We start from the raw sequence: 26,799 nt of genomic DNA on the forward strand, positions 1-26,799 counted from the left end.
AGACAACGCTGCAGGGACGAGGTTTAGATGACATCAGCTGGAACAAAGTAGCTGAGAGTGCAGACCAGAGCAGGCCTTGCTGATGAGTGTAGATGTGGGCCGTGTCAGCCATGAAGAGCAACCTAAAAAAATCATGCCATTTCAATACGTCACTGACAGGAGGAAATCAAATTTGTTAAGCTGATGACACCAAACACACTCAGTCAGGGTCCCTCTTACATTTCACTGCAAGTGTGCTGATGTTCCAGTGTTGCTCCATCCTGCATTAAACACCATCTTTTAAAGGTCTTCAGTACTTATCGCTACCAGCTCTGGCAGTCATGCTAATATTTGTGCTGAATCTATCAATGTTTTGGAGAAGGTGTTTACCCCTGGAGAGAGGCATTGCTTTGGATGTGGCTGGACCAAACTCTACTGCACCTACTACATTGTCATTTTCTATCAAGGAGTCAACCACGGTTTGGTTCTTCTCTCGTTCTAAAGCATCATGAGAAAGCCTGGGCCTCTGTCTTCCTGAAATGGGGCATAGGGGTAAATGCAAGTCTAAACTCCAGGCAACAACACATATGGATGTGTCCAACAACACTGTGTGGGTTATTGACCAGTGGTATTGGCACATTTTGGGTGCAGCCAGATACATTTGGGCTAGAGGGAGGAATGCATCTTGAGCAGCTGGAGTCAGGGTGGGCTGTAGTAGTGGCCAATCAAACCAGCTCCTCTCATCCACTTTAAATCATCTGTCTTATTTGAATATTATCTGTCTAATATTGCTGTCAATTGAAATTGTGATGTCATGTCAAACTGTGCACCAAGGTGTAGCAGTCATTGGGCACTTGAGAGTGTAACCCTTTGAGTAACATCTTTGAACTGGGTGAGTACAGGAAGCTTGTTGCCTGGGTAACATCTGTTATCAGCTCCTTTTTACCGTAGATTAGTCATTTCAAACAACTACAGATGTGCAGCCCCTGTACAGTCCCACAGCAATTAAAAAGAAACATAGAGGAAGTATCCTGCTAAAATATCTGCAATATTAAAATTTATATACAGTGGCTTGTGTTACTAAAGCTATCATTTCTGTATTCTGAGTACATATGCAAAATCCTAAATCTCTGTGCTCTGCATTAAATGTTTTGTTTGTGTCCCTCCTTTTTATATGTAAAATTAATTCAAAACTATTGAAATTCAAATATCTACTACAATAGCTTTCTTCCAATTTCATTTTTATGTAAGGCTGGTGTATAACTGTTGAATATAAGAAAAGAATATTAAGAATGTGGAGTAAAGATTTTGGAGTCACCGTACATGTTTTTACAGTAACACCTTGATGTCACCTTTTTTATTAAGTAAATAATGTTGGTGCATTTACACATACTAAAATAAAATAAAAACATAAAATCCACACTGCTGCCAAGAAATCTCACAGCTACCATTGTCTTATTGCTTTTCTTGCTCAGTAATAAACAATAGCCTTTACTGGACGGTTTGGTTGTGAAATGATAAGACCAGAACACTAAGTATATTCAAACAAGCGCTGTCTTTATCACACACCGTGAGTAAGCCATTGATAATTCAGCTAGTCAGGACAGTGGCGAGTTACAGGAAACAATAAAATTAGCAGGCTGAAAGTCAGACATGTTCAGTCTTCTGATTCAGGTCAAATGGCAAGAATGTTTGGCGTTACTCACTAGAAGAGTGGCTGTAATTCAGATGTGGTGCCAAAGTAAATTGCAAATTAAAATGAGAGTATCTGGGTTACAGAAAATGAGCAGAATGTGCCTGAGATAAGTTGTAAAGATTAAAGAAGAGGATTCATAATAATTCTAAAAGTAAGGTATGATGCTATCTAACATTAAATAAGCTATGATTCATAGATTTCCTTTTGGGATTATTTCACAGTGATGTAATTTTACTGTGTCATATAAAGTAAACCTGACTAATTACCTCTTCCAAGGTCTTTTGTATGGTGGTTGGTTGGTTGGTTTGTATAACTCAAAGTAATGAACTGAGGGTATGGGTCATGGATTAACTGATTAGATTTTGATGAAGACAAATCCCTGGGTTTGTGACAGCTGCCCATTCAATGTCAGTGGAAACCGAGTGCCGTCACTCGGTACACCCTGCTGTGTGAGATAGGGGCTGAAGGAGCCCAGAGGGGCTGCAGCCCACAGCTGGGAAAAGACCTACTGTACGCAGCGGCAGCTGGGCGGTAGCCTTGTGGCAAAGATTTTGAGCCAGGTTCTGTTATCATTTTCACCTGTAGGACTGGTATTATGCCATTTTATTATGTCTCAACATTTTTTCAGGTAACAGAGTAACCAATATGTGGTCAGTCTGTCCAGGTAATGCCAATTTAGAATTTGTTCTGCTGTTTGCAGAGATGTGAGTGCTCGTTATCTGACCAAGCTAGCTCTATTAGCAAGCAGCTACATCTTGTTCAGAGCCCAGTAGTCTATCGGATGAGACAGGTCTTGGAAGTTATCAATTTAGACCCTTTTGTTTTTTGAGGCGACAGATGATTTTGTTGCTTGATTGTTTCTTTAGTAAGGATATGATTATGACTTGTTTTCACTTGTCAGGAATTAGTTTTCTTGTGGAACCAAGTATGCATCATAGGGGGAGCGTTTTCTGCAGTTCAGGTTTGCTTTCTCCTTGTGTGGCCTAGCATATATGCACATTAGTGTTTCCTTCAGTAGTGCTGCTCAAACCATAGACTTTACATTGTGAAGGCATCACAAAAATAATACTCAGTTTTCTAGGGTCAGAGAAAGTTTTACAGATATAACTGTCAAAACAAACCTCAAAGTCTTGTCTATGTTGTCACGTTTAGAGACGGGCCAGAGGATTTGGCAGAACTGAACTTTCAAATCAAACTGAAAGGAACAACATTTGACCAGAAAATGCCATTTTTATGCACAAAATGGATTTTGTTGGAAAAATCACCTGTATGTATGTCAGCAAAATTCTATGTGATTATGTGCACAGCTAAAACAATAATAGTTTAGTGTCTGCTACCCTGTAAAGATTAAATAAAAACAGCCATAATTTTTTAGCTTTATTTTCCATTACGCATTGATTCCATGTGTGACATGTCCAAATGACACTTACCCTCATCATAAGGAAAACACTATAAACTCTCAAAGTGACCACATCCTAGCAGCTTGACACACTAATGGGCACTGGTTTACTGCGTAGTTTACTTTGAGAAATTAAATGCCATGGGGAATTGGCCGAATGTCAGCCCCTGCTTCCTCCTGTATTTCTTATTTTATCACTCACCACAAATTTAGCTCTGATGTACAGTTTCGGGTCTTTTTTATCTCTGCTTCTTACTTTTGCCAAACTATTGACACTCAGGCTGAAGAGAGGATGTGGCACATGAAATCAGTGAGCATGAGAAATTACAGTCGCGGGATGCTCTCTGACTCATTTTGTGCCTTGAACAGATTTGAAATCATCTGCTACTGTAGGTGTGTTTATAGCTTTAAGTGGTATCTGTTAATGTCTGAGCTGTAGGTGTAAGCTTGACACTATAGGTTTTTGAGTGACTCACTGAGTTAAAGCGAGAGGACACAGGAGGGTTTCTGTATGTGGCCTGGATGTTGATTAATTCATCAGACTAGAGAGAGCAACATGGACTATAACTGAATTGGCCAGATTCTATCTGTAGTCATGACCCACTGGTACATTGGCCCTCTGGCATATTATATATCCCTCCTACATTGCCAGAGCAAATAAGCATGGCTGTCACGTAAATGAAGAGATGTCTCGCAGAGTGATCTCCATTTATAGGCCCATCTGCTCTGCCAGACGCACTCCAGAAAGGATCAGTGTCAGGAGAACACCAAAACTGCAGAAGAGGCAGAGCAGCAAACTCTGCATTAATTGACTTAACACATATCTTCCTATCCTTCCATGATGCCTTTGTTCTGTTTCGGCCAGAGTTTAATAAGAGTGTCATAAAATGTCTCGGCTTAATTTTATGAAAACTGGAATTAATAAGCCCTGTATGGAAGCAGGTGTATTAATAATGGTGGTGATTAAGTGATTTGTGTGAATGGACAGCCCAGCACTGATATTTCGGTCTCCTCATTCTTAGGCTGTGTGCTGTTATACTTATTGAAAACATTGTTTATCATGTTTAAATGTCACTTCATATTTTTTCTTATCAGATCTCTAATTTCCTCATTTGCTTCTGATTGAACATCTGCTTATGCAGTGGAGCTCCGATTCTGTGGAGGTTAGCAGTGTGAGCGAGCAATGTCACGTGTGAATACTAAAAGCTTTTGTGCCCAGAAGGACTTACTGCGGAAAAGTTTGCTCCCTGACAAGGATGAGAGCAGAGTGGCCCTTTTCATTCTGTTTTTGCCTACACCTCTCCACCCTGGCTGGAGCTTAAAAAAGCCACAGGAACTAGTGCAGTCCCCCTTTGCCTGAGAATTAGAGCAAACCGAGGATTAGTGCTTTGCTGATCCTGGCAGCTGCAGACAACACCCGGCACTGTTCAGAGGGGTCTGCCAGCACACACATCCACATAGCAGATTAAATGATTTACAGTGAAGAGATGGACTGAGCAGGCAAAGTCAGAACTACAGGCCTGCTTTGACTGCACAGACTGGAGTGTATCTGAGGCTGCCTCTACAGACCTGGATGAGCTCACTGACACTATGACATCATACATCAGCTTTTGTACAAACATGTGCTCACCAAGGCCTTCTGCACATATAACAAAGTATGTACTGGTTTATAGTAAAACTCAAGCAGCTTCGTCATGCCAAAGAGGAGGCCTACAGAAGTGGGGACAGGATCCTGTACAGGCAGGCCAAGAACACACTGACAAGGGAGATCAGAGGAGTTACTCTGAAAAGCTGCTCCCCTTCTGCCTGAAAACCTGTGCTGATCAGCTGGCCCCTGCCTTCACACATATCTTAAACAGATCACTGGAGCTGTGTGAAGCCTCCTCCGGCTTCAAACACTCCACCATCATCCCGGTTCCCAAGAAATCCTCCATCAGCGGACTGAATGACTCCAGACCTGTCACCTTGACATCTACAGTTATGAAGTCTTTCCTTTGGGAGACTCATGTTGGCCCACCTGAAGGACATCTCAGACCTCCTGCTGGACCCCATTGCCCATTAGGCAAACTGCATGCACTGTCCTGCATCAAAACTGTGTATATACACATATATTTTATAAAAATATGTGTATACATTCTTTTTCTCATTTGCACATTTGTTTTCTTTTCTTGTTCTCTGTCTTATCTTGTTTACTTGTTATTATAGACGAACACTGTACCTGTACAATGAAAGCCATTGCACTGAAGTAAAATTCCTCATGTGTTCAACACACATGGCTGATAAAGCTGACTCTGATTCTGTTTCAGAGTTAGAGCTGCTCAAAAGGTGGAAATAATCTCATTGGCTGGTTTAAACTTCTGTGGGAAGAACCAAATTCTTTCAGAGGGAAGGTCAGGTAATGGCCAGCTTGATATAGTTATAGTAATAAAAGAGCATTTTAATGCCAAAAAGGCTGCTTTTATTATTCATTCATGACTGTGGCATGCATCATGTTGGAAGATCAATGGGGCTAACCTGAAAAGCTATAGGCAAGTATGACTAATTTAAACATCAAAGTGCAGCTTCAGTAGGCTAAGTAACCCACTGAGATGATGCAATATGGCTTGATTATCTTTCATTACAGTAAGTAATGTTCTATGGATCCATAGTACTAGCTTTCTTTAGGCCCCTTTATTCTCATAAAGTCTGTCTAGCCCTTAGCCACGAGCTGCCCAAAATGTGACTTCATTGCCAATGAATACGAATCACTAGTTTGATACAGTGCCTTGCGAAAGTATTCGGCCCCCTTGAACTTTGCGACCTTTTGCCACATTTCAGGCTTCAAACATAAAGATATAAAACTGTAATTTTTTGTGAAGAATCAACAACAAGTGGGACACAATCATGAAGTGGAACAAAATTTATTGGATATTTCAAACTTTTCTAACAAATAAAAAACTGAAAAATTGGGCGTGCAAAATTATTCAGCCCCCTTAAGTTAATACTTTGTAGCGCCACCTTTTGCTGCGATTACAGCTGTAAGTCACTTGGGGTATGTCTCTATCAGTTTTGCACATCAAGAGACTGAAATTTTTGCCCATTCCGCCTTGCAAAACAGCTCGAGCTCAGTGAGGTTGGATAGAGAGCGTTTGTGAACAGCAGTTTTCAGTTCTTTCCACAGATTCTCAATTGGATTCAGGTCTGGACTTTGACTTGGCCATTCTAACACCTGGATATGTTTATTTGTGAACCATTCCATTGTAGATTTTGCTTTATGTTTTGGATCATTGTCTTGTTGGAAGACAAATCTCCATCCCAGTCTCAGGTCTTTTGCAGACTCCATCAGGTTTCCTTCCAGAATGGTCCTGTATTTGGCTCCATCCATCTTCCCATCAATTTTAACCATCTTCCCTGTCCCTGCTGAAGAAAAGCAGGCCCAAACCAGGATGCTGCCACCACCATGTTTGACAGTGGGGATGGTGTGTTCAGGGTGATGAGCTGTGTTGCTTTTACGCCAAACATAACATTTTGCATTGTTGCCAAAAAGTTCGATTTTGGTTTCATCTGACCAGAGCACCTTCTTCCACATGTTTGGTGTGTCTCCCAGGTGGCTTGTGGCAAACTTTAAACAACACTTTTTATGGATATCTTTAAGAAATGGCTTTCTTCTTGCCACTCTTCCATAAAGGCCAGATTTGTGCAGTATACGACTGATTGTTGTCCTATGGACAGAGTCTCCCACCTCAGCTGTAGATCTCTGCAGTTCATCCAGAGTGATCATGGGCCTCTTGGCTGCATCTCTGATCAGTCTTCTCCTTGTATGAGCTGAAAGTTTAGAGGGACGGCCAGGTCTTGGTAGATTTGCAGTGGTCTGATACTCCTTCCATTTCAATATTATCGCTTGCACAGTGCTCCTTGGGATGTTTAAAGCTTGGGAAATCTTTTTGTATCCAAATCCGGCTTTAAACTTCTCCACAACAGTATCTCGGACCTGCCTGGTGTGTTCCTTGTTCTTCATGATGCTCTCTGCGCTTTAAACAGACCTCTGAGACTATCACAGTGCAGGTGCATTTATACGGAGACTTGATTACACACAGGTGGATTCTATTTATCATCATTAGTCATTTAGGTCAACATTGGATCATTCAGAGATCCTCACTGAACTTCTGGAGAGAGTTTGCTGCACTGAAAGTAAAGGGGCTGAATAATTTTGCACGCCCAATTATTCAGTTTTTTATTTGTTAAAAAAGTTTGAAATATCCAATAAATTTCGTTCCACTTCATGATTGTGTCCCACTTGTTGTTGATTCTTCACAAAAAATTACAGTTTTATATCTTTATGTTTGAAGCCTGAAATGTGGCAAAAGGTCGCAAAGTTCAAAGGGGCCGAATACTTTCGCAAGGCACTGTATATTTGTGTCTCTAAGCAGGGGGGCTGCACAATGGGTTTGACATGCTGTGTTCATCAGATAAATTTGGATTAGATTATCAAGTAAACCATGATCTTCACATTATTCACTCTGATCCAGCAATTTGCCTGTATTGAAGACATATTTTCTTCCAGGTGGTACTATAGGAGATTAGCAGTCATTTCAAACACACTTTAGCAGGGACCCTAATCACCAAAATTTGTTTTTAGGTTGTTCCATCACAGAATCATTTTTTATTTTATATAAACAACATAGTAGATTCTGTTTGTTTAGACACAAAAAAGGTCTGATTGTTCAAGACATTTTGAAGAAGAGAAGAAAGTTTTGAGATACGATGAATCACAGTATCATCTGTCCACAGCTGATTTGTCTAGCCTGTACCTGAACAGGCCCAGCTGACCTAAACCTTTTCCCTGAAAAATGAATCGTACTTTAGCAAACGTGACTACAGTATGCACAGCATGCCTGTCAAGAGTTTGATTACTCCACAGTGGTCTGTATGGGGCTGTGGCGGATGGTGTCAGCATTTTGAAATCACAAACGAAAAAGTGGAGAGAATGGATTAAACACTGTACAGCATTTATTTGCTAAGCAAAGTTAACATGTCTGGCCAAGCAGGTCATCTAACCTGAATTACAAGGCCAGCTAAATGCAGCTATTATGCTGCATTACAGGTTATGTATCAACAAAGAGCAACTCAAGGCTATAAATCCACTATGTACTATTCCTACCACTGGGTGCTAGGATGGATCTTTAGTTATTAACAATGCTGGAAATCTCAGTGGGGTTTTGGTTGAGGTTTTCTGACTTCTGGAACAGAACCTAGAAGCTCTGGTTTCACTTCAGCTCTTTATATCTTGTATCAAAGGCCTCTTTTTGAGGCTGCTGATTTCTGAGATACATTACAGTAATGTTTAGATTTTTTTAATAGCTGCCTAAAGGTCTGAAAAATCACTAAATGTAGCAACAAAGCCACCAAGTGAGTCAGCAGTGTTATACATTTCAGAAACAAAATTGCAGTCCTTTGGCTCTGCCTATTAAGGTTTTCTGAAACCTATTATTCTCCCAGATCTGTTCTCAGAAACACTGAGAAATGTCTCATTCTCTCGCCACATGCACAGTAAGAAGAAGAGAGAAATAGCAGGAAGAAAAGAAAACATGGAATAGTCTTGGTGATAATTATGGCTAAAATGAAAACACTTTAGCATGTTGATGCCTCCTGGTCACAGTGATCTGTGTTCAAGGACACACTGATGACAGACTTTTAGCAACCACCAAAATGATTTCACCTTCCAGCTATTATGGCAGTCTCTCAGTCAAACTGTACAGTTGTTTAATTGTCCGTTTGCCCTTTTCTTTGGGGTTTTGGGGTAAAACATGTTTCTGCAAAAATCTAGTGCTGACTGAGTCAAACACAAATAAATCTCACACCATAGATAAAGTGACTTCTGAGATGTTTGCTGAGATTAGGTCAAAGCCCGTCTGCATCCCATGTACTGCTCAATGGGATTATTTTTATCTGGAAGACTGGGGTTGATACCGTTTTTCAAAGGGACCATCCGCCAACACAGCATGAGTAATCCATCTTTGTTCTTCTGATAATTTCCTGTGGAACATGTGTGTGCTCTTTATGCCTGAAGGGGTACCTCAACACATGTGAAGAGATGAATAACTCTGAAAGGGGAATAAACCAAGAGGACAATTTATGATCAAGTCCTCAGGAAGTACATGCACAAACCCCTGTGCAGCCCAGGCCAATAAACGCCCTTCCCTTGCAATGCAATTAGCAGCAGAATCACATCATGCGGGCGAGAATTAAGACGTTCTCAATCAGCCTGCTTTATTCTCACCTTCCCATAAAAAAATGCACATTTTTACACATCATTTATTTTGAGGAGGTTAATTTGCATTGAAGTACACAGTACACTGTTGGTGTGCATGCATGAGTGAGGAAGAAAAAGAGTTTTCTTATTGTTATTTTTTCATTACAGTCACTGATAAGTTAACAATATTTTCATGGCTGGGGACATTATGTGATCCTGTGCACTTTTTGTGTTGAAGTGAGACCGGATGCCAAAATGGGTTGTGCATCAATTTCTATACCTCGGCATTATGAATATTAAGACTTAAGTTTTCTTGTTATTTAGGAAATATGTAAATCTAGTGAGTAGTTGGAATGGAACATCCAGTATTCAAATGGTGTATGAAACTGTTCCTAGGACTGTTCGTATGATAATGCAATACACAAGTGTACAATTCCTGTTGTATCTATCCAAACCAAAAAGTTTTAAAAAAGGAAGAAGAAAACAAAATTCATCCTACTATAGCTGTTGAGGCTATCAGGAAGAACTTGCCATTCTCTGCTTACATTATGGTAATACACAGTGGAGCAGTAGTGGTAGTGTGCATTTCACAGAGTAAGAGATTAATTCTTGCATTGCAGCCCAGCACCCCAGTCCCCTGGCCGTGTTTTTATAAAGCAACAATATTGCCAAAGAAGCTTTAATGCTTGACAGTGCCCTAGAGACAAGTGTCAATACAAAGTGAACCAAAATGAAAGTCGTTTCAAGTATGCCTGCAACTTACTCCACTGTTAATGTGGCAGAATAGAAAAAGCAGCACATAACCCTGCTTCCAGTTGGAGAACCTGCTTTTGGTGAGACTTTGAGAATTAGGGCTTATTTTGTGTCAGACGGTCTTAATCATTTGCTCTGTCGTAAAGCCAGAGCCCCCTGCAACCCTGGTCACAAAGGCACGTATTATATTGTTCTTATATAGTTCTTCAGCTTTGACTGATGCTCCAAAAAATCCCTGTCACACAAACATTTTCTTCATGATCGATGGTAATTGTCTGCAAGGTACAGTGCTCTCTTACAGCTCAAAGATTAGTAGGGTAAACTGTAGATGAGCCTCATAACGTTGAACAATGGGGGAGTGATTTGTGCTCTTTTTTTGGCTAACAGGCAGTTTTAAAGTAATCAAGAGAAGCACTGAGTCACTGGCTTATTTAAAGCACAGCACCAAAGTTTTTTTTTAACCTGTACTCTAGCCTATTCTCTATCCTACCCACTGTCATCTTTCATTTACACACGCCAAACTTATATTGTATTATTATAGACACTCCAAAAGTCAAACCCAAGAGTATCTAAGACATGTCAGATTCAACCCACACAGCTAATGCCAGTGTAAAGTTTGACATTTGCACAGTGACACTACATATGCTGGGGTGTAGCAGCTGGGGTGTTTACTATTTTCACCATGATAGTTTAGCATGCTTTCTTGCTTACATTTGTTTATTAACACTAAACAAAAACTACAGCTATAGCTAATGGGGATGTTTGTTTTTTAGGGAAATGTTGTCCTACACAGTTACCATACATACTTACCATACCATCACAGAGAGAACATGAATAGCCAGCCACATCTGTTAGTCTCCAGCCAACTAGAGAATAGAAATGAAAAGGAAAATAAGAACCAGGTCGAGTATGGCCATAACTAAGTTGTCATTCATGCAGCAGCTACCTTTGTACAGCAGTTTTTTTGTTTTTTTTTTTTTTTTTTGTTACATGGGATTTTGAATTTGTTTTTGTCCTGACTTTACATTTCAAATCACCTCGAACTTAATCATCTTCTATCATAGATTCATTTCTGCAGCTAATGATCCATGTGACAAGGTGAGAGTCATTGGTACAGGTCTGAATACAGCAAAAATCAATATCAATTACACCTATATTGGAGAATTGTCAAAAATAAATGCCCAGGTGTCCCTGTTTTCCCTGCATCAGCCAATCGCTTTGTTGGATGAAAGAACAAAAACACACATACCAGCTTTGTGGACTCTAATTAACTCTTAACCTTTATGTTTACAACTTCACGAAAGATAAATAAATGAATAAAATAAAAATTGAAGGAACATTCCTTTAGTCATGATGCTGCATAAAGCAAATATCTGAGATGATGCACCGCAGTTGCATCGCGCTCGGCAGGTTTTGGCGTCCTGGGTCTTTATGCTGCACAGCTGGGCTTGATTTATGCTGCTGACAAGGCCATTTCTCTGCAGCACAGCACACTGTGGGGGAACCTTAGGAGAGATAGCCTTTCAATTTATCTCAGACAGCCTCTACCCCCCTCTACACTTCAGGGTTTTAAAGCATTCAAGAGCACAGATCAACACCTGAAGTAAGGTCCCACCCCTTGTCCCAGCTCAGAGGATATGATGACCTCGCCTCTTTCTCTGCACATTCGCCACATTACAACCTCTCGCCACCAGCTCTGTTAGCAACACTAACGTTTTGATACAATTATGATTAGAAATATCCCCTGCAGGTAGGTCGATGGTTGGTGTGAGTTGGAAATAATAACGTACACACACACCTCACCTTATCTCTGAGCTTACCACAGCTGGCGAACACATTATCAAACACATCCCCTGCAGTACTTTATTTGCACCTACTCTTTTTTCCCCATTTAGTTAACTGGTATTTGGCAGTGAATGTCTTCTGCAGTGGTGAGTTGAGAAGTTGTGTGTGCACTGAGGCACTAATCTCTGTGCATAGAGGACCTTAGCTGGAGTGAATTATTTGGTGAAATCACTGCAAGCTTGTGACAATCTCACTCGTCCTGTGGTCTCATGGCTGAGTGATGCCACTGATGGAATCTTAAGTCCTATTTTCACGAGCCAGCTTTATTTACCCTGTTAATTAAGTAAAGACGCATACAGGTCTCCACCCAGCAGTCATGCTACCAATCAACCATGGCATCTCAGAGTTACTAAGTATTCATGAATAGTCCTGTTTAGAATGCTCGAATCAGAATCAGATCTGTGATTACGCATATTGTTTGCATGTTGAATTTTTATGAGTGCACACATTCTCTTTGATGGCATTTCCAAGTTGTGTTTATGTAGAAACAAAACTAACATGAATTTGTTCTTTCAGCACAAGGCTCAGCTGCTGCCATTAGAAACTCGCTTTACATTCCAGCTGCTGGTCATGATGCACACTTTTTTGTTTCTTGTTTTCTTTCTTTGGATGCTGCACAGTGGAGCAGCGGTTAGTGCTGCTGCGTCACAGCCAGAAGGTTTGAGCTCCATCCGACCAGGGGCCTTTCTGTGTGGAGTTTGCACGTTCTCCCTGTACCTGTGTGGGTTCTCTCTGAGTACTCTGGCTTCCTCCCGCAGTCCAAAGACATGTGGCTTAGGCTGATTGGAGACTCTTAAATTTCCCGTAGGAGTGAGCATGGTTGTCCGTCTATAAGTGTCAACCCTGTGATAGACTGGCAACCTGTCCAGGGTGTACCCTGCCTCTCGCCCAATTCAGACCCTCTTCAGGACAAGTGATACAGAAAATGGATGGATGGGTAGATTTTTTTTGTGGTCATTATTTGGATGGTGACAGTTTCCCCTCACAATTTAGCAAATGGAACAAACAAGGCTTTCAATTGCTTTTGATTGTAAAAAATTTACAAAAAGGCAGCACCTACATCTGTTAACAGCGTCTCAATGAGAATGTAAGGAAACAAAAGCAGGTTTCTACATTGGACTAGGCTCTTTCCTGCGATTTCCACTTCACAGTGCGCGTGATAGCTGCTCTGTGACTGATGTTATTTGACTCTTTCATCTTGCCACAGAGCAGGGAGGATCAACACCCTACATCTCCTGTCTTCTGAGGCTTGATCTTGCCCAAAATACACACCTGTGTTTTTTAGGATTACATGAATGCTTTTTGCCATCTCGCCATGTTCAAAATAATTGCTCCCTTTTAGGAGAATTATTACCGTGTCCATTAAACCTGTGTGAGGCAAGGATGAAAGGAGTGGCACTTGTGTTCATCTCACCTGTGAATTATTGATACCTACCCCTCTGCTGGATACTCTCGGGATGGAGGTGGGATAAGTCTCCTCGCATAATGGGCGCATTGCGCAGACATGTTGTCTGGGCCACGGCAGAAAGAAGGGAAGTCAGGAGCAAAGCTAAAATGTGTTAATAGCTTCAGTCTCCTGTTCACCACTCCTGTGCCTCGGATGATTCCTGCTATATTTGACCTCATCTGCTCTTCCATTAGCTTCAGACTAAAATGATGAACACTTGTGCAGACTGCCAGCCTGCTCCTCTTTCTGTAATGTCAATCAAAGGAAAGTGCTTCCTCATTCAGGTAGATGGTGCAGTGAATGGACAGAAACAGTTTGCTCCACAGGAAGGCTACTCTCTGTACTGTAAGTGTCACTGTGCTCACATGTGGCTCCATTTGTTGGGTCTGTGCGGCGTCTCTCTCCTCTTGCAAGATCCACGGTACACAAGTCACATGATTGCTATTTTGCCCCTGAGGATGAGGGGGATTATGGATATACACAGTGCACAAATGCAGGTATTTAGGAGTCTATTTTGGCTAATTCCTAATAGTTTTGACTTTACCTTTATATATCACATGAAAACATGTTTTAACATGCCAGTGTTTGGTATAATTTTCTTCAGCACAACCTCATTTTTTTGATCTGACAATTATTTGTATGCTTTGATGTACAACATCAACATGCATGATCATCAACATCACCAACTCCTGAGGGCTGTTTACAGTATGTTGACATATTGCTGTGAGCCTGTGCTACTGTAGGTGACTTGGATTAGGTCAGAACTTGTTCTAGTTAAAATCATGTTTTCTTATTTGGGATTGTAATGCTGATTGCAACAGTTAATTGATAATAAATTCATATGTGCTAAAAGCTCTTGGGAATGTAGAACTATGGACTTTAGTTTACATTGTCCTTTTGAAAATGATTCTTTGGGATAACTGTGCTACACACAGAGAGCCAGCAAGTCCATGTAATTAAAGTATAGCAGTTCTTTAAATTGTGCTTACTCTGGGTTTTGGTCAGTTGTAGAACAGCAGTGCCATTTAATGGGCCATTTTCCTAAAATTTATCAGCCTCCAGGTCTGATGTTTTTAACTGTGACCATCTCACGCAGTGATATGTCCCTCATGGAACTGATGGGCCATTGTATACTTTGCGTTCAGCACTTTTCGCTCAATCTGACATAAACCAAGAAGTCTCCACTCAGCAAAAGCATGTGGTTTTACAAGTAGATGCTCCTTCACAAACTGTCTCTGCACTTTCTTATCATATGTGCCACTTAAAAAAGACTCAACGTACAAGCAAGGGGTAAAATATAACACTGTCACACTGTATCAACCGCATTTCACGAATACATCTAGTGAAATGCATCACTGGTGCAAACAACAAAACACCCTGCGCACATAACAGCGAACGCTGATGCTTTCTCTGTCATGTGTCAGTTAGATTTCTACCATATCTATTAAGCTCCTCCTATTTCAGCTCCAACAGAAGCACCAATTATGTTTAAGTGCCAAATAGCTGTTTTGAAATAAGCAGTAGATGAATATGTTTCAGCTGATTTGAAAGCTGGTGTGCTAATATACAGGGTTTGTTGTGGCCTTGCTAGACTGAATTGATGCAGCCATGTGGTAAATATTTGAATACAATAGCCAACAATCCGTCAGATGAATGAATGTAAATCTTGTTATTACTTTTAATTAGTAGTACATTTATACAGTAAAAATGTGACACTGGTTTAAAAAGGCTAGAATCCTGAACATGGCTACAGTCAGTATTTATATATTAACAGTGATTCACATGACTACTTGCAGGTAAAACTGGGTGCTTGTAGTGAACTTCATAGTATCTTTCATCCTAGTTTTCATCCCATAACTTTACTGTCTTGAATCACTCTCACAGTTTTCACTGCATAGGTTTCAGCCATGGCAAACAAATGTTTTCACTTGCAGTTGCAATTCTCCCTAATTGCTGATTGACCAGCCCGAAAAAAGTAGAGTGTATGTTAGTGCTAGTGTTTTGCTGAATATTGTAAACATAGTGGAGCATTAAGCAGACAAAGAGTAAGAATTACAAGAGAAGACCAAGCATCAAGGACATGGAATTTGAAACTGAAAACTAAAGTCTGTGTAAACAGGCAACTGATTTTTTACAAATTTTCCATATCAACTTAGAGGGTAATGATATGTCAGTGTTTATTTGAATCATATTTTGTCACGATTGCAGCAGGTTTAAGTGTTCAGATGTTTTGCACTCTTTTGTAGTTTTATTTATAAGTTAATAACATGAATGGACTAGGCATGGGCGATACAAACATTTTTCCTTCATTCCGATAGCAATACTTTTTGCACCTTAAAGGAAATTTACTTCCATTAATAACATTCTAGAAACAAAACTGTTTGTCATTATGTTCTGATATATACAGTACGAGGATATGAGCCTTCACGTTTGTCAACTGAACAAAACAGTTTGTCAGTATGTTCTGATATATACAGTACAAGGATATGAGCCTTCACGTTTGTCAACTAAATGAAAGAGTGGGGAACATGGCTTCATCCAAGATTCATGTAGCTCAGTTACATATTTGGGGTAGTTTAATAGAATAATGGTTCGCTCAATTTTTAAGTCACCTATAACACATCAACTGTCAACTTTACCTGGATATTCTTTGCCTTTCATGCAATGTCTTCTGATGGACAGCAGGTGGTGCAGGGGACTTTGAGGCTTGCTGGTTGTCTTCATGGTGATGTTCAGCCTCTTTAAAAGTATCAGGGTGTGTTGTCTTTAAATGCTTAAACAGGTTGCTAGTGTTGCTGCTATGTGGCACCACTTTATTGCAGACGGAGCACATGGCATTATCTTTGGTCGTGGGTGAAAAATAGCACCACGCTGCACTTTTTTTTTTCTCTCGGCCATCCATGCTGCCACGTCGCGGTGCTGCTGACTGAGCTCACTCTGAGCAGCAGAGTAAGGATTGAGGCTTGACTGAGGCTGTGCAGTAAGCCTTCAGCTCTGACAGGCTGCTGCCATAATCATGTGACATGGAAAACCATCTAAAATACGCCAGAGCTGCTTTTCACACATAAATTTAATTAATACCTAAAACTCTTAGAAGTGAAAACAAATTGCACGTTTTGTATTAGCGCAGTGGTATCGCGATATTTAAAAAAGTATTGACTCCAAAATATCGACCGGCGGGTATTGAAGTATCAATATGCCCATCCCTAGAATGGACAACCATATGCATTTTACTAAAAGTGGAGAGCTGCTGAGATGGTCGTGTTTCTTCAGCAGAGGACTTCTGAAGCTCTGTTAGAATGACTGCTGGATTGTTGGTCACGTTCCTGAACCAAGACCCTTATTGTCCGGTTACTCAGAGTCCTAGTGCTTCTAAACTTCTATTTCACAATGATTGAGGTCATTGTGCTCCTGGGAACACTCAAAGCCCTAGAAATGGTTTTATACCCTTGCCACTGATCTGTACCTTACCACAGTTTTAACACAGAAGTGTACAAAGCGTTCTTGAGCATCATGGCTTGTATTTTGTCCTGACTTGCAAAGTGAATTGTGGGACCTTATGTGCTATAATACAGTGCCCTTCTATACTATATCCAGTCAATTCAGTTTGTCAAAGGTGGACTCCAGTCAAGTTCTAGACACATCTCAAGGACAATTAAAGCAAACAGGATGCACCTGAGCACAGTTTGGAGTGATACAGGACATTTTCTGAATACTTTAGTAAATGAAAGATGTCAGTTTATATTTTTAATACAATTGCAAAAGTTTTTAAAACATGTTTTCAGTTTGTCATTTTGAGTTATGAGTTTGCAGTGATTTTAAAAACACAATAACCTGTCCAAAATATACTCAAAGGCACTTAAACGCTCAAAGGCGTACAGTACCAAAACACGAAGGGCTCTCAAGTGGTCTGTCAGAAGCCACTGTAAATATTTGAAAATCTCTGTGATAGATTATTTTAAATGGTCATGCATAAGATCATTGAATATAAAGGATCAAAACAATTACACTTTACATTGGTCAGTGTGAGCCAGTGTCTGGCCAGAAATGTGATGCTGTGACTGAGTTTCAAATGTGTGAAAAAACACAGCCCTGCTCATTCATTCCTATGGGGCACTGCATTCGTCGCAGCCAGCACCAGCATCACAGGGGGCTCCGGCAAACTGATGAAACCCCGTGCAGCAAAAAAGTTGGATCTGGTTCAACTTTCTCCACACCAGATGGTGACATCATTCGGAAAAGGCACTGCGCTGACCAGTCATGTATGGGGGACAATCGGGGCATGCATACCCATAGGAAGAAGACTCTTGTTTACTCTGTGAATATGAGCATTCACTGCTATTCACTGTAAAATTTGAGCCACAGTTAACTCACCATAACAACACGCCATGCATTTTTGTTTGTACTGGATGTTAAACGGTGTTTTTTATCTATCAGTGTCGACACACTGGTGGTAGAATTGGTGCTAAGGTGGAGTAGGCTATGTTAGCAGCATGGCTAACCAAAACACAATGGAAACTTCTGGGCTGGAAACGTGAAGCCACTCACTTTAACTTGTCACAATGTGGCCGTACCGTACACATCTACAACACTATCTTGGAGCTGAGGGGAGGGAACTGCAGATTTGGGTAATAATTTTCTGTGAGCAACCCATCTGATGGGTTATTTGATTCAGTGTTGATATAAAAATAAAAAAAGCTGCAATTAAAGAAAATAGTGTCCCCCTTTTCTCCCTGTTTTGGGTGAAATCCTTTCTGCCATCTAATAGTGGATGAACCTGTTTACTCTGACTCCTTTGACTTATATGTGAACTCATTTATAGGTGAGGAGAGCAATTTGCCTGCCACACATCATTTTCCCCGCTCACAATCAGGCTGATGCCATTTCATATTTACAGTTTGCAGATTCAGCAGAGCATTTCAGATAATTAAAATTCTGTGTGCTTTCATGAGTTGATCCACCCTCAATTTCCAACAGTACCATGTAATCAAGGGCACGATTTTCATTTTTGCTTGTTATTTAGAAAATGTCAAGTTTTGTTAAGGCTCTTTGACCTTTTCTGAAGCACTTGTGGACATTGTATAAAGGCCATGAAGCCACTGTTTTCCTAGATACCTTGAAGTCATGAAATACAAATAAAAATACAATCCTGTTTCTCAGCATTGTCTTCAGAACCTAATTACAGACACTGAGCAATGTTCTCTGCTCTGTATTAGTCATTTATGTTTGCTGCTACAGTGTGACAGCAATGCATAGTCAAATGTTTACTATGTATGCATTGTATGCATGCAGGCATCTGTTACTAACAGTAGAAGCACTAATAAAATACTAATAAAATTTATTTCCTTCTTTAACCACAGAGTTTCCATCCTGGACAACGGTAACCTTCGGATATGGAATGCAACCAAATCAGATGCAGGCCTCTACACGTGTGTGGCAAGAAACCAGTTTGGTGTGGCTAGCAGCACAGGAAGCATCACAGTTAAAGGTACGTCGTATTCTCTGTTTACATTTTATCGCTGTCTGTTTGGCAGCTCAGTCAGCAGGGACCATGACAAATAAAGTACTGGACACTTTTTGAAGATGCATGTTTTTTTCGCTCTGACAGCACATAGAATTGCTTGATATTTCATTTTATGCCTTGAAATATTATAAATAAAAAATGACCAGCGGAGGACAACCATATTTGAAGCATCCAACCAGCTCGCTCTCTTCGTCTTTTGATAAGTCATGAGGAGTGGGGATGTGCTGTCATTACTAGAGAGACAGATACACCTCGGTTGCTGTGTGTTTGCAGAGGTGTTGAAAACACTCAGCTCTCTGCCTCGCTGCTTCCACTCCTGTCAGATGATATGCTGTGTGAAACAGGCCTAGTGTTGTTAGATCATGTGAGGTGGAGATTGCATTTCTGCTATGGCCCTGTGACTTATTATATTTCATTAAAAATGTATGTGAGCTGGGTATAAGGTGCAGTGTATGGAGTGGCTTTACTCTGTGCACACTGCTGTTTTTGTGTCCTGTCTCTACAGGGGGTAGTTCCTGGGAGATGTTCTCTCATATTCAATGAATTGTGCCCTCACTGTGACCCCCTTTTCACAGAGGTTGCATGGGTCATATGTGTTATTCTTATTCGTTCTGCTTTGACCTTCCTTGTTGAAGAGTTTGTGTAGATTTATAGAATTATTGATCTTCAGCTTGTTGAAATACTGGAATAAAAGTTTGTGCCTCATCATTCAAAAGATCTGGTATAGATGTCTATGTATATTTTAATAGATTTTCATCAAATCTTTAGATAAACCAGAGCTACCATTGTATTTCCTTAGTTTTATTACAAGCAGCATATTCTGACACGTTAAGATAAACTCTAAGGGTGGGGTCCTGCTCTGCAAATTCAGACAGGATCTTTATACACCCACCTAAGAGAGTGTAACAAACTGTGAAGAGGCAGCACACACTAATCAGTATAAACCTTTCACCTGTAAGGAAAAAAACAACAACACAGGACAAGAAAAGAAAAACTCATGATGAGAAATGTTGTTTTCCACCACTCTGTGAGCTTAAATCATTTTTCCATGAAGTCTACAGCTCTTCCCTCGCTCCTGTAGTTTATGATTTTTGCTCCAAGGCTCAGTCCATTTAATTGTCTTTTTTTAATAAGTTAGCAATCTGTAAAACCTTTTGAAATGTCGTGTCAACAGAGCAGCAGTCTGCTAAAATATCAGATTTTATTTTCTCCAATTTTCTAAGACATTCTTATAGAAACCTGGTTTAATTGATGTTTTCTAACCCTACAAGGTAGTGTTTGATTGAATACTTTGAAAAACATCTATTAGTGTGGTTATGGATAACAACAAGAAGAATGTCTTGCATTGTATGTATACAGTAACCCCCTGTTTCCAGAACAATCATCACATAATTGATTTTTTTTAACTACAGGCCAGATCTGTCTTCTGTGAATTGCTATCAAGCCATGTTTCCTTTTTCTGTTGAATTTATAAAAGACAGATTTCATATATTATGAATGCTTGGAAGTCAGCAGCAGTCAAGGATGTGGGGAGAGCTTACAGTGCTCCTTGCTACTGATTTCTGCTGATGCTTCGATCTGCCTCCCATTGACGACTCTGCAGAAATAATCAGTAACCTTTGCATAATTGAAGTAGTGAAATTAACAATGTAAAATGTCAACGTTTTTTTGCTTTTTGTACCCCTACCCCACTCCCCCCGGGTGGCATGGTGGAACAGTAGTTAGCTCTGTTGCTTCACAGCAAGAAGGTTCTGGTTTCGGCCGGACCCGGGGCCTTTCTGTGTGGAGTTTGCATGTTCTTCCTGTGCCTGCGTGGGTTCTCTCCAGGTACTCCGGCTTCATCCCACAGTCCAGAGACATGCAGCTTAGGTTGACTGGTACCTCTAAATGGTCAGCCCTGTGATAGACCTGTCTGGAGTGTACTCTGCCTCTTGCCAGATGTCAGCTGGGATTAGCTCCAGTTCTTTAGGATAAGGTGTATAGATATTGGAATGTACGTGTTAATTGCTGTGAAATTTTAAACCCAGAGCTTGACTTTGAGCATAATGAAAAGTGCAGCATTGCTGCACTCTGCTAGTTACACTCTACACCTATTTAACACACTGAAATGAAAATGGTACAGAACCCCCAGCCAATAAGGGAGAGTGGGCGGGGGGGTGAAACCTGCCGCTCTCACTGTAGCTGCAGGTTGATGGCCTATATGTGATTTTCCAATCAATCTGCAAGAAAACACACCCTTGTATGTCTTCTCAGCCTAAATAGATGGTGCCGTTATCCACTTATTATTCTTGTGAAAGGGAATATGGGTTTAATTTGACACCCTCTCTCACTGGCTTCCTTTCTATCATCAGATGTTAAAGCTGTTTTCTGCAGCTGATGTACAAATCTTCCTGTATATGATCTCGTGCCTTTCTGTCACAATCGATATTGTTTGGAAAATGGGAAGGGGTAATTTACATGCACTATATTATTGAGGATTGGAAACCTGTTTAGTGGGAACAAATTTGTGTTGTGGGAGCATCCCTTATGGGAGATGGCAGTAGATGACTTTGGTGATATGAATGCCGAAAAATGTCTGTCACAAAGCATTCCGCATCTCCTGCTGTGAATAAGCCACCTAGCAAACAGTGGAGGAGCAGTCACAACAAATGAGCCCTGTTAATGTCCCCATTATTCCAACACTGGGGGGATATTAGCAGATTAATTGCACTTGATTATAGAAGTGCTCCCTGAATTTTGATTACATTGGAGATGAGCCGTTGCAGTTAGGGTTGTCTTCGATCATTGCCTGTGAGCTCCAAACACTGAAAGTGAAAAATCATGTTTAATTTGTATCATGTTCAATTGCATTTGATGTACACTGACCAGCCACTTTAATAGGCACACTTGTACAATTGTATGGAATTCAACGCAATTGCATACAACAGAGTTGTGCTGATCTACAATATATTCAGAGGTGTTCCTAATAGTCTGATCCTCTCATGTATGTAGCTGGGGAAGACAAAAAATATAGAGATACCTCTAAATGTAATGTAGCACAGTACAACTCCACCTTTAACTATGACCTCAATAATAAACAGAAAATTGAATCTATACATTTATGACAGTTTCATAAAAAGCTGAAACATTTTGAGCTTCATGAGCTTCACAGATGTTAAGGCGGAAGGGTAGCACTGAAGTACATACTGTACAATTGTCCAGGTGTGCCTATTAAAGTGGCCAGCCAGTGTATTTGACCATTTTTAGCTATTCTACATTACCAGTGTGGCTCTAGAGATGACAGTGTCGTTGGGCTACCATTTTGTTCCCAACAGCAGAAGTCCCATGAGGATGAACTGTAATAACGTCAGTGATCCCTTAACCTTTCATTCTAGTGCCATCATCAAGTCAAAATTTAAATGTCTTCAATACTTTGGTTTGTGACTCAATACCTCCAAAACTAAGGACATTTCCCTTAGCCTAAGATGTACTTTCTGTTCAGCACTAATTAGGAAATGTCATTATGCTAAGGGCTAAGTCTTTGGTCTATCTGAGGCCAAAGTTGACAGTTACAAGAGAAACATAATAAAATCTTTGACTGTCAATCCAAAACAGTGGTCCTAGACTGCATTTTGACACTTGTCAAGCAATTCAAAATATAGAAATGTACTGTCAGAGCCCGAATTATCACAAAGTGACAGCTGCGACGACCCACGTCTACAAATCAGCCAACCAGAAAATGACATTAGAAGACACAAAATATACTAGCAAGTGGACCATTTCGTAAGAGCAAGCTTTGCCATATTCACATACACACAAACTAAAATAATTAGGTGAAATGATAAAGAGGTTTGTGGATAAGAGGCAAGAGGAAAACCTCACAGAGCTGTGCCAGCAAAAGGAAATGTCAGCTGCATCGTCATAACATACCAGCAGCGCAGGTGGATGATTTGAGCTGATGACCTGGCTCTTTAGTCAATGTTGAATGTCTGCAAATATGTGAAATAAATGTGATGTGTGATCCTGACAGCCATATAGAAAAATAATGAGCAGCCATCTGTCAGTGATCACCAGCAGGTTGCTACAGATGTACCACTGCATTGCATGCGAATACAATATTGAGAGCATCTTTTATGTATCTGTTGAGCAATATAAACAGCGATCCTCCTCGCAACTGAGGTTTGTACTTGGGAGACCTTTGTCTTTGATTTGTCCTTTGAAAATAAGTGGCATTCAAAACACACGTAGGATGAGTTTGTGTTGTGCTGGTGGAAGCATTCTTGTTGGTTTGTTGATCTGAAAAGTAAGGGGAGGTAAAATCAGATTGTGAAATGTTTTCTTTTTGTTAACAGTTGCCAAATTTTTGTTCCAAACTGACCCGAGAGATTAATGGGCTTTTTGAGCAACGTGGAATACAATTTGATGCATAGTAATTTACCATTAAATACATGGTACAAACCTTAGCCCAATCTTTACCGATCTTTTTTAGAGAAGGATTTTAAAAGAGGCAGCGAAAGAATATTTCCTTTACAAGCCTGTGTTTGTCTTGAACCTTCATGGCTCCAGATCAACTGCATGAATCTCATTTTGAAGGACTTTGAGGGTGAGGCTGAGGCTTTGCTCAAATAATATGTTTTCACAATACTCAGGTCACGTGGCCTGTGGCTCTTCCATGCCCTCCTCCATGCATTTTTCAACCTCACATCATTCACCTTGTGCAAAAAACTAGAGCGTATGTATACACTCAAGGAGAATAAACACAAACATATTATAGCTTTAGACCATTAAAACAGGGAGAGACTCTGCACAGGGGGGAAGAGAGGAGTGTGAGCATTATTCATGATGGCTGGTTTTTGTGGAAAGACTGGTGAAACTGGCCATGTGAGGCATGTCGGTACGCCTCGAAGAGGAGCAGGGAGTCATTTGGTAACCGTTAGCTCGTTCTGTTTCCTGGTAAACCATATGTTATTGTTGCACAGCTTCTCTAAGTGTTCCCACTGTGAGCCTGTGTCAGTAAGTCATCTGTTTGGCTACAGGAGGTGCCCAGGGCCCTACACTTCCTGTCAGTTCCTTTGCCATAATAGGGAATGTAGTGCTGTGATTGCTGTTGCTGTTTAGCAGTAGTGGTCCAGCTAGTCGCTGCTTAAACAATAAAACATTCATCCACTTCTCCATCTACATTTATACAAGCATTTAACAATACTGGAGAAAAGTCGCCTACACCTAATCAGACCCCACAGTGTGTCTGGTAAGTTATCATTTTCTAATGAACACCATATCTCATGAAAAGAACAAAAGCAACAATGAATTGACTCACAGGTTTTGTCTGTGTATCCAAAGCCTGGTACAGCCTATTATTGGAGCAACACTGTTTTCTAAAACTATTAAAAACACATTATTGCATCGTGGAACACATCATTCTTTAACATGGACATTCTAGTTTGTTTTGATCCAGTCCAAAATACATGGGCTTGTAATTATACAGTGCTTTTCTACATACGTACTTGCATTCAAAGCATTTTTCAATATTTTGTCCATTCACCTCATTCACATACACACACACACGTCTAGCCTCACATACACACACCGTCCTGCTGCCATATAGTAAGTACTCACTACAGCACAGAAGCTGCAGCTAATAGTCTCTAGCAATACATGTTTTAGTCCTGTTTGACTAACATTTGTTAAAAATTATGTTGCTCAACTGTTTTAGAAAATTACATCACCATATGCTTTAGCTCTATCTCACACCTTGACCGAGTAGTTTTAGTGTTGCCTAAACATAATTAGATAGTAATCATATGAAGGGCAGGTCAGAATGAGAAGGGAGCTCTCATCTGACTGATGGTCTCAATAATATCAAAGTCCTGAGTTGAGATATACAGTTTAGAAACAAATTATGTTTTTCATGTTTGAAAAATGTACTAGTCTCACAATAACCCTTCCAAAATTGTGACATTGTAACCTTTTTCTGGCAGCAAAAAACAAAAGACAGTGGCTGACATGGTTACATTTAGACACAACAACTACATGGTTAGGGTTAGGGAAAGCCCCTGGGTTCAGTTAAAACACTCAAATGAAAAGTCTGTCACACACGATACTCAATGTCCAGTTGTCTGCCTGAAAGTTAGGTGTTTATTGGACATATCCATCCACCCCAACCACCACCTTCCTAGTGTTTTTAATGTTCTATACTTCTAAATTGTATGCCTTCAACAGACACTAAATGTCAGCTTCCTAATCCACATGAATGAGTTTGATAGTGGAGCACAGCGCTCATCGTGTTCTATCTGAAATCCCCTTAACTCAGTAACAACTAGTAGCAATAGTGTACAGTATATCTTTAAGCTTTTTCAAATATTTCTCCTAAATTACAAAACAGTCTGGATTTCCATTTCAGTACATTAGATGGAGATCAATATCCTACCGATCTATTATTCCTGAGAGGAGAAATTACACCTTGGACACTTGTCATTACAAAAGGTTACAGGTGTGTACACATTTACTTAGTTCACAAGACATGTTTCATTAATTTATGGTCAATTATTTATGTTAAATATTCTCACGTGTCACTTTGGAAAGAATGCATTTGAAATTTTCAACAACTTAAGTACAAACCTGTGCCTGGCACAGTGCCAGGCACAGGTTTGACGCACCTCAACAGCAATTCCTGAGGTGCCACCCAGTCTGTCTCAGCAAGTTAACATGCTCTCTATCTTGTCTCTGACTGACCCTGCTAAGTGAGTGGGTCACTATACTCTCATTTACAGAGGCAGTAGGTAACAAGGCATTATACTGTACAAGATGGAAATCAATCAAATTATGCTCAAGAGCCCAGTGTGTGGTTGTGTAACCAGCCTTGGTCGTCCATATAATCTGTCACAAATTATGACAGAGGAAGGTAATAAGGAAGCATACTCCTGCCGTCATTGTCACAGTGAATCCCTGGAGGCGGTCAGAGACAAGCAGAAGAGCTCATGTTAGAGAAGAGGTAAATACACCAATCCTGCTGGAGAAATAATGAAGGATATTCATGTTTATATGTTCCCATGCTGCAGAGATAGAGGAGTAAATATTGTTGACTGTGGTTCTATGTAAGTATTTCCTTGTAGATTCTTCTTAAGACTTAATTTTTGCTACTTCCTTCTCCTGAAATCATTTAGACTAACGAAAGCCCCCCCCCCCCAAAAAAAGTGAAAGCAGCCCTGACACTTTTTCTTTAGAAAGGTGTGTTCCTTGCCCTTAAATGTTTTTGGCTTTCTATTTCCTTTCTGCCCTTGTTCTACAAAGTGTAGCTGGCCTTTAGAAGCAGAGCAGAGTAGACCCAGACCCTTGAATACCTTCTGTATGTTATTACAACTTTGTTATTGTTCTGTCAGTGCTCACCATTTAGCCCCAGCAATAAGGACTGGGCCTCTCAGACTCACTTTCACCTTGTATGTGACGGAACCTAGCAGCTGATAGCATTTTGTCTTGATATCAGAAAATGACTAGATAAATCACATCGGGAGCCTATGGCTGTAGTGTGTGTGCACGTGTATGCGTGTGTGGGGGAGTAGAGTAAAGGGGGCAATGCAATGAAGGTATCGAATTCAGTCTAGATGAAGACTGCACTGCCGGCACTTTCTACATGAACCTATGTCTGTACAGGGATCATTTGCCATGGTTAATTTAGTCCATGTGCTCAGAGTGGTACAGTAATTTCAGCCAAGTAATCACAGCACCCCCAAGAGGGAGATGGGTGTTTTACACTCTAAGAACAAAGCCTCTCTCTTGTATTTTGCCTCTCTCATGTCCTTCCACCTTCCTCCTCCACTGCTCACTCACAAGTGCAGATAAGGGATGCTTGCCTGATTCCCATGTGATGCCACTGTAATGCACTCCAGGCTTGAAAAGAGACTAGTGACGACTGGCAGAAATGCTCGCTGCTGTTTACTGTTTTCCT

General features: G+C 40.5%; 1 protein-coding gene across 2 annotated transcripts in view; it reads left to right on the forward strand.

Annotated features, from left to right (window-relative positions):
* cntn4 (contactin 4) overlaps positions 1-26,799 on the forward strand; it is a 180,335-nt gene that overhangs the window by 140,415 nt on the left and 13,121 nt on the right. For both annotated transcript variants that reach the window (XM_020592955.1, XM_020592956.1), the window contains exon 12: positions 18,712-18,839. In XM_020592955.1, the coding sequence (XP_020448611.1) occupies positions 18,712-18,839 (128 nt within the window). The remainder of the gene's footprint in view (positions 1-18,711; positions 18,840-26,799) is intronic.

Source organism: Monopterus albus, unplaced genomic scaffold (assembly GCF_001952655.1).
Source record: "Monopterus albus unplaced genomic scaffold, M_albus_1.0 scaffold18.1, whole genome shotgun sequence".
Lineage (NCBI taxonomy): Eukaryota > Metazoa > Chordata > Actinopteri > Synbranchiformes > Synbranchidae > Monopterus > Monopterus albus.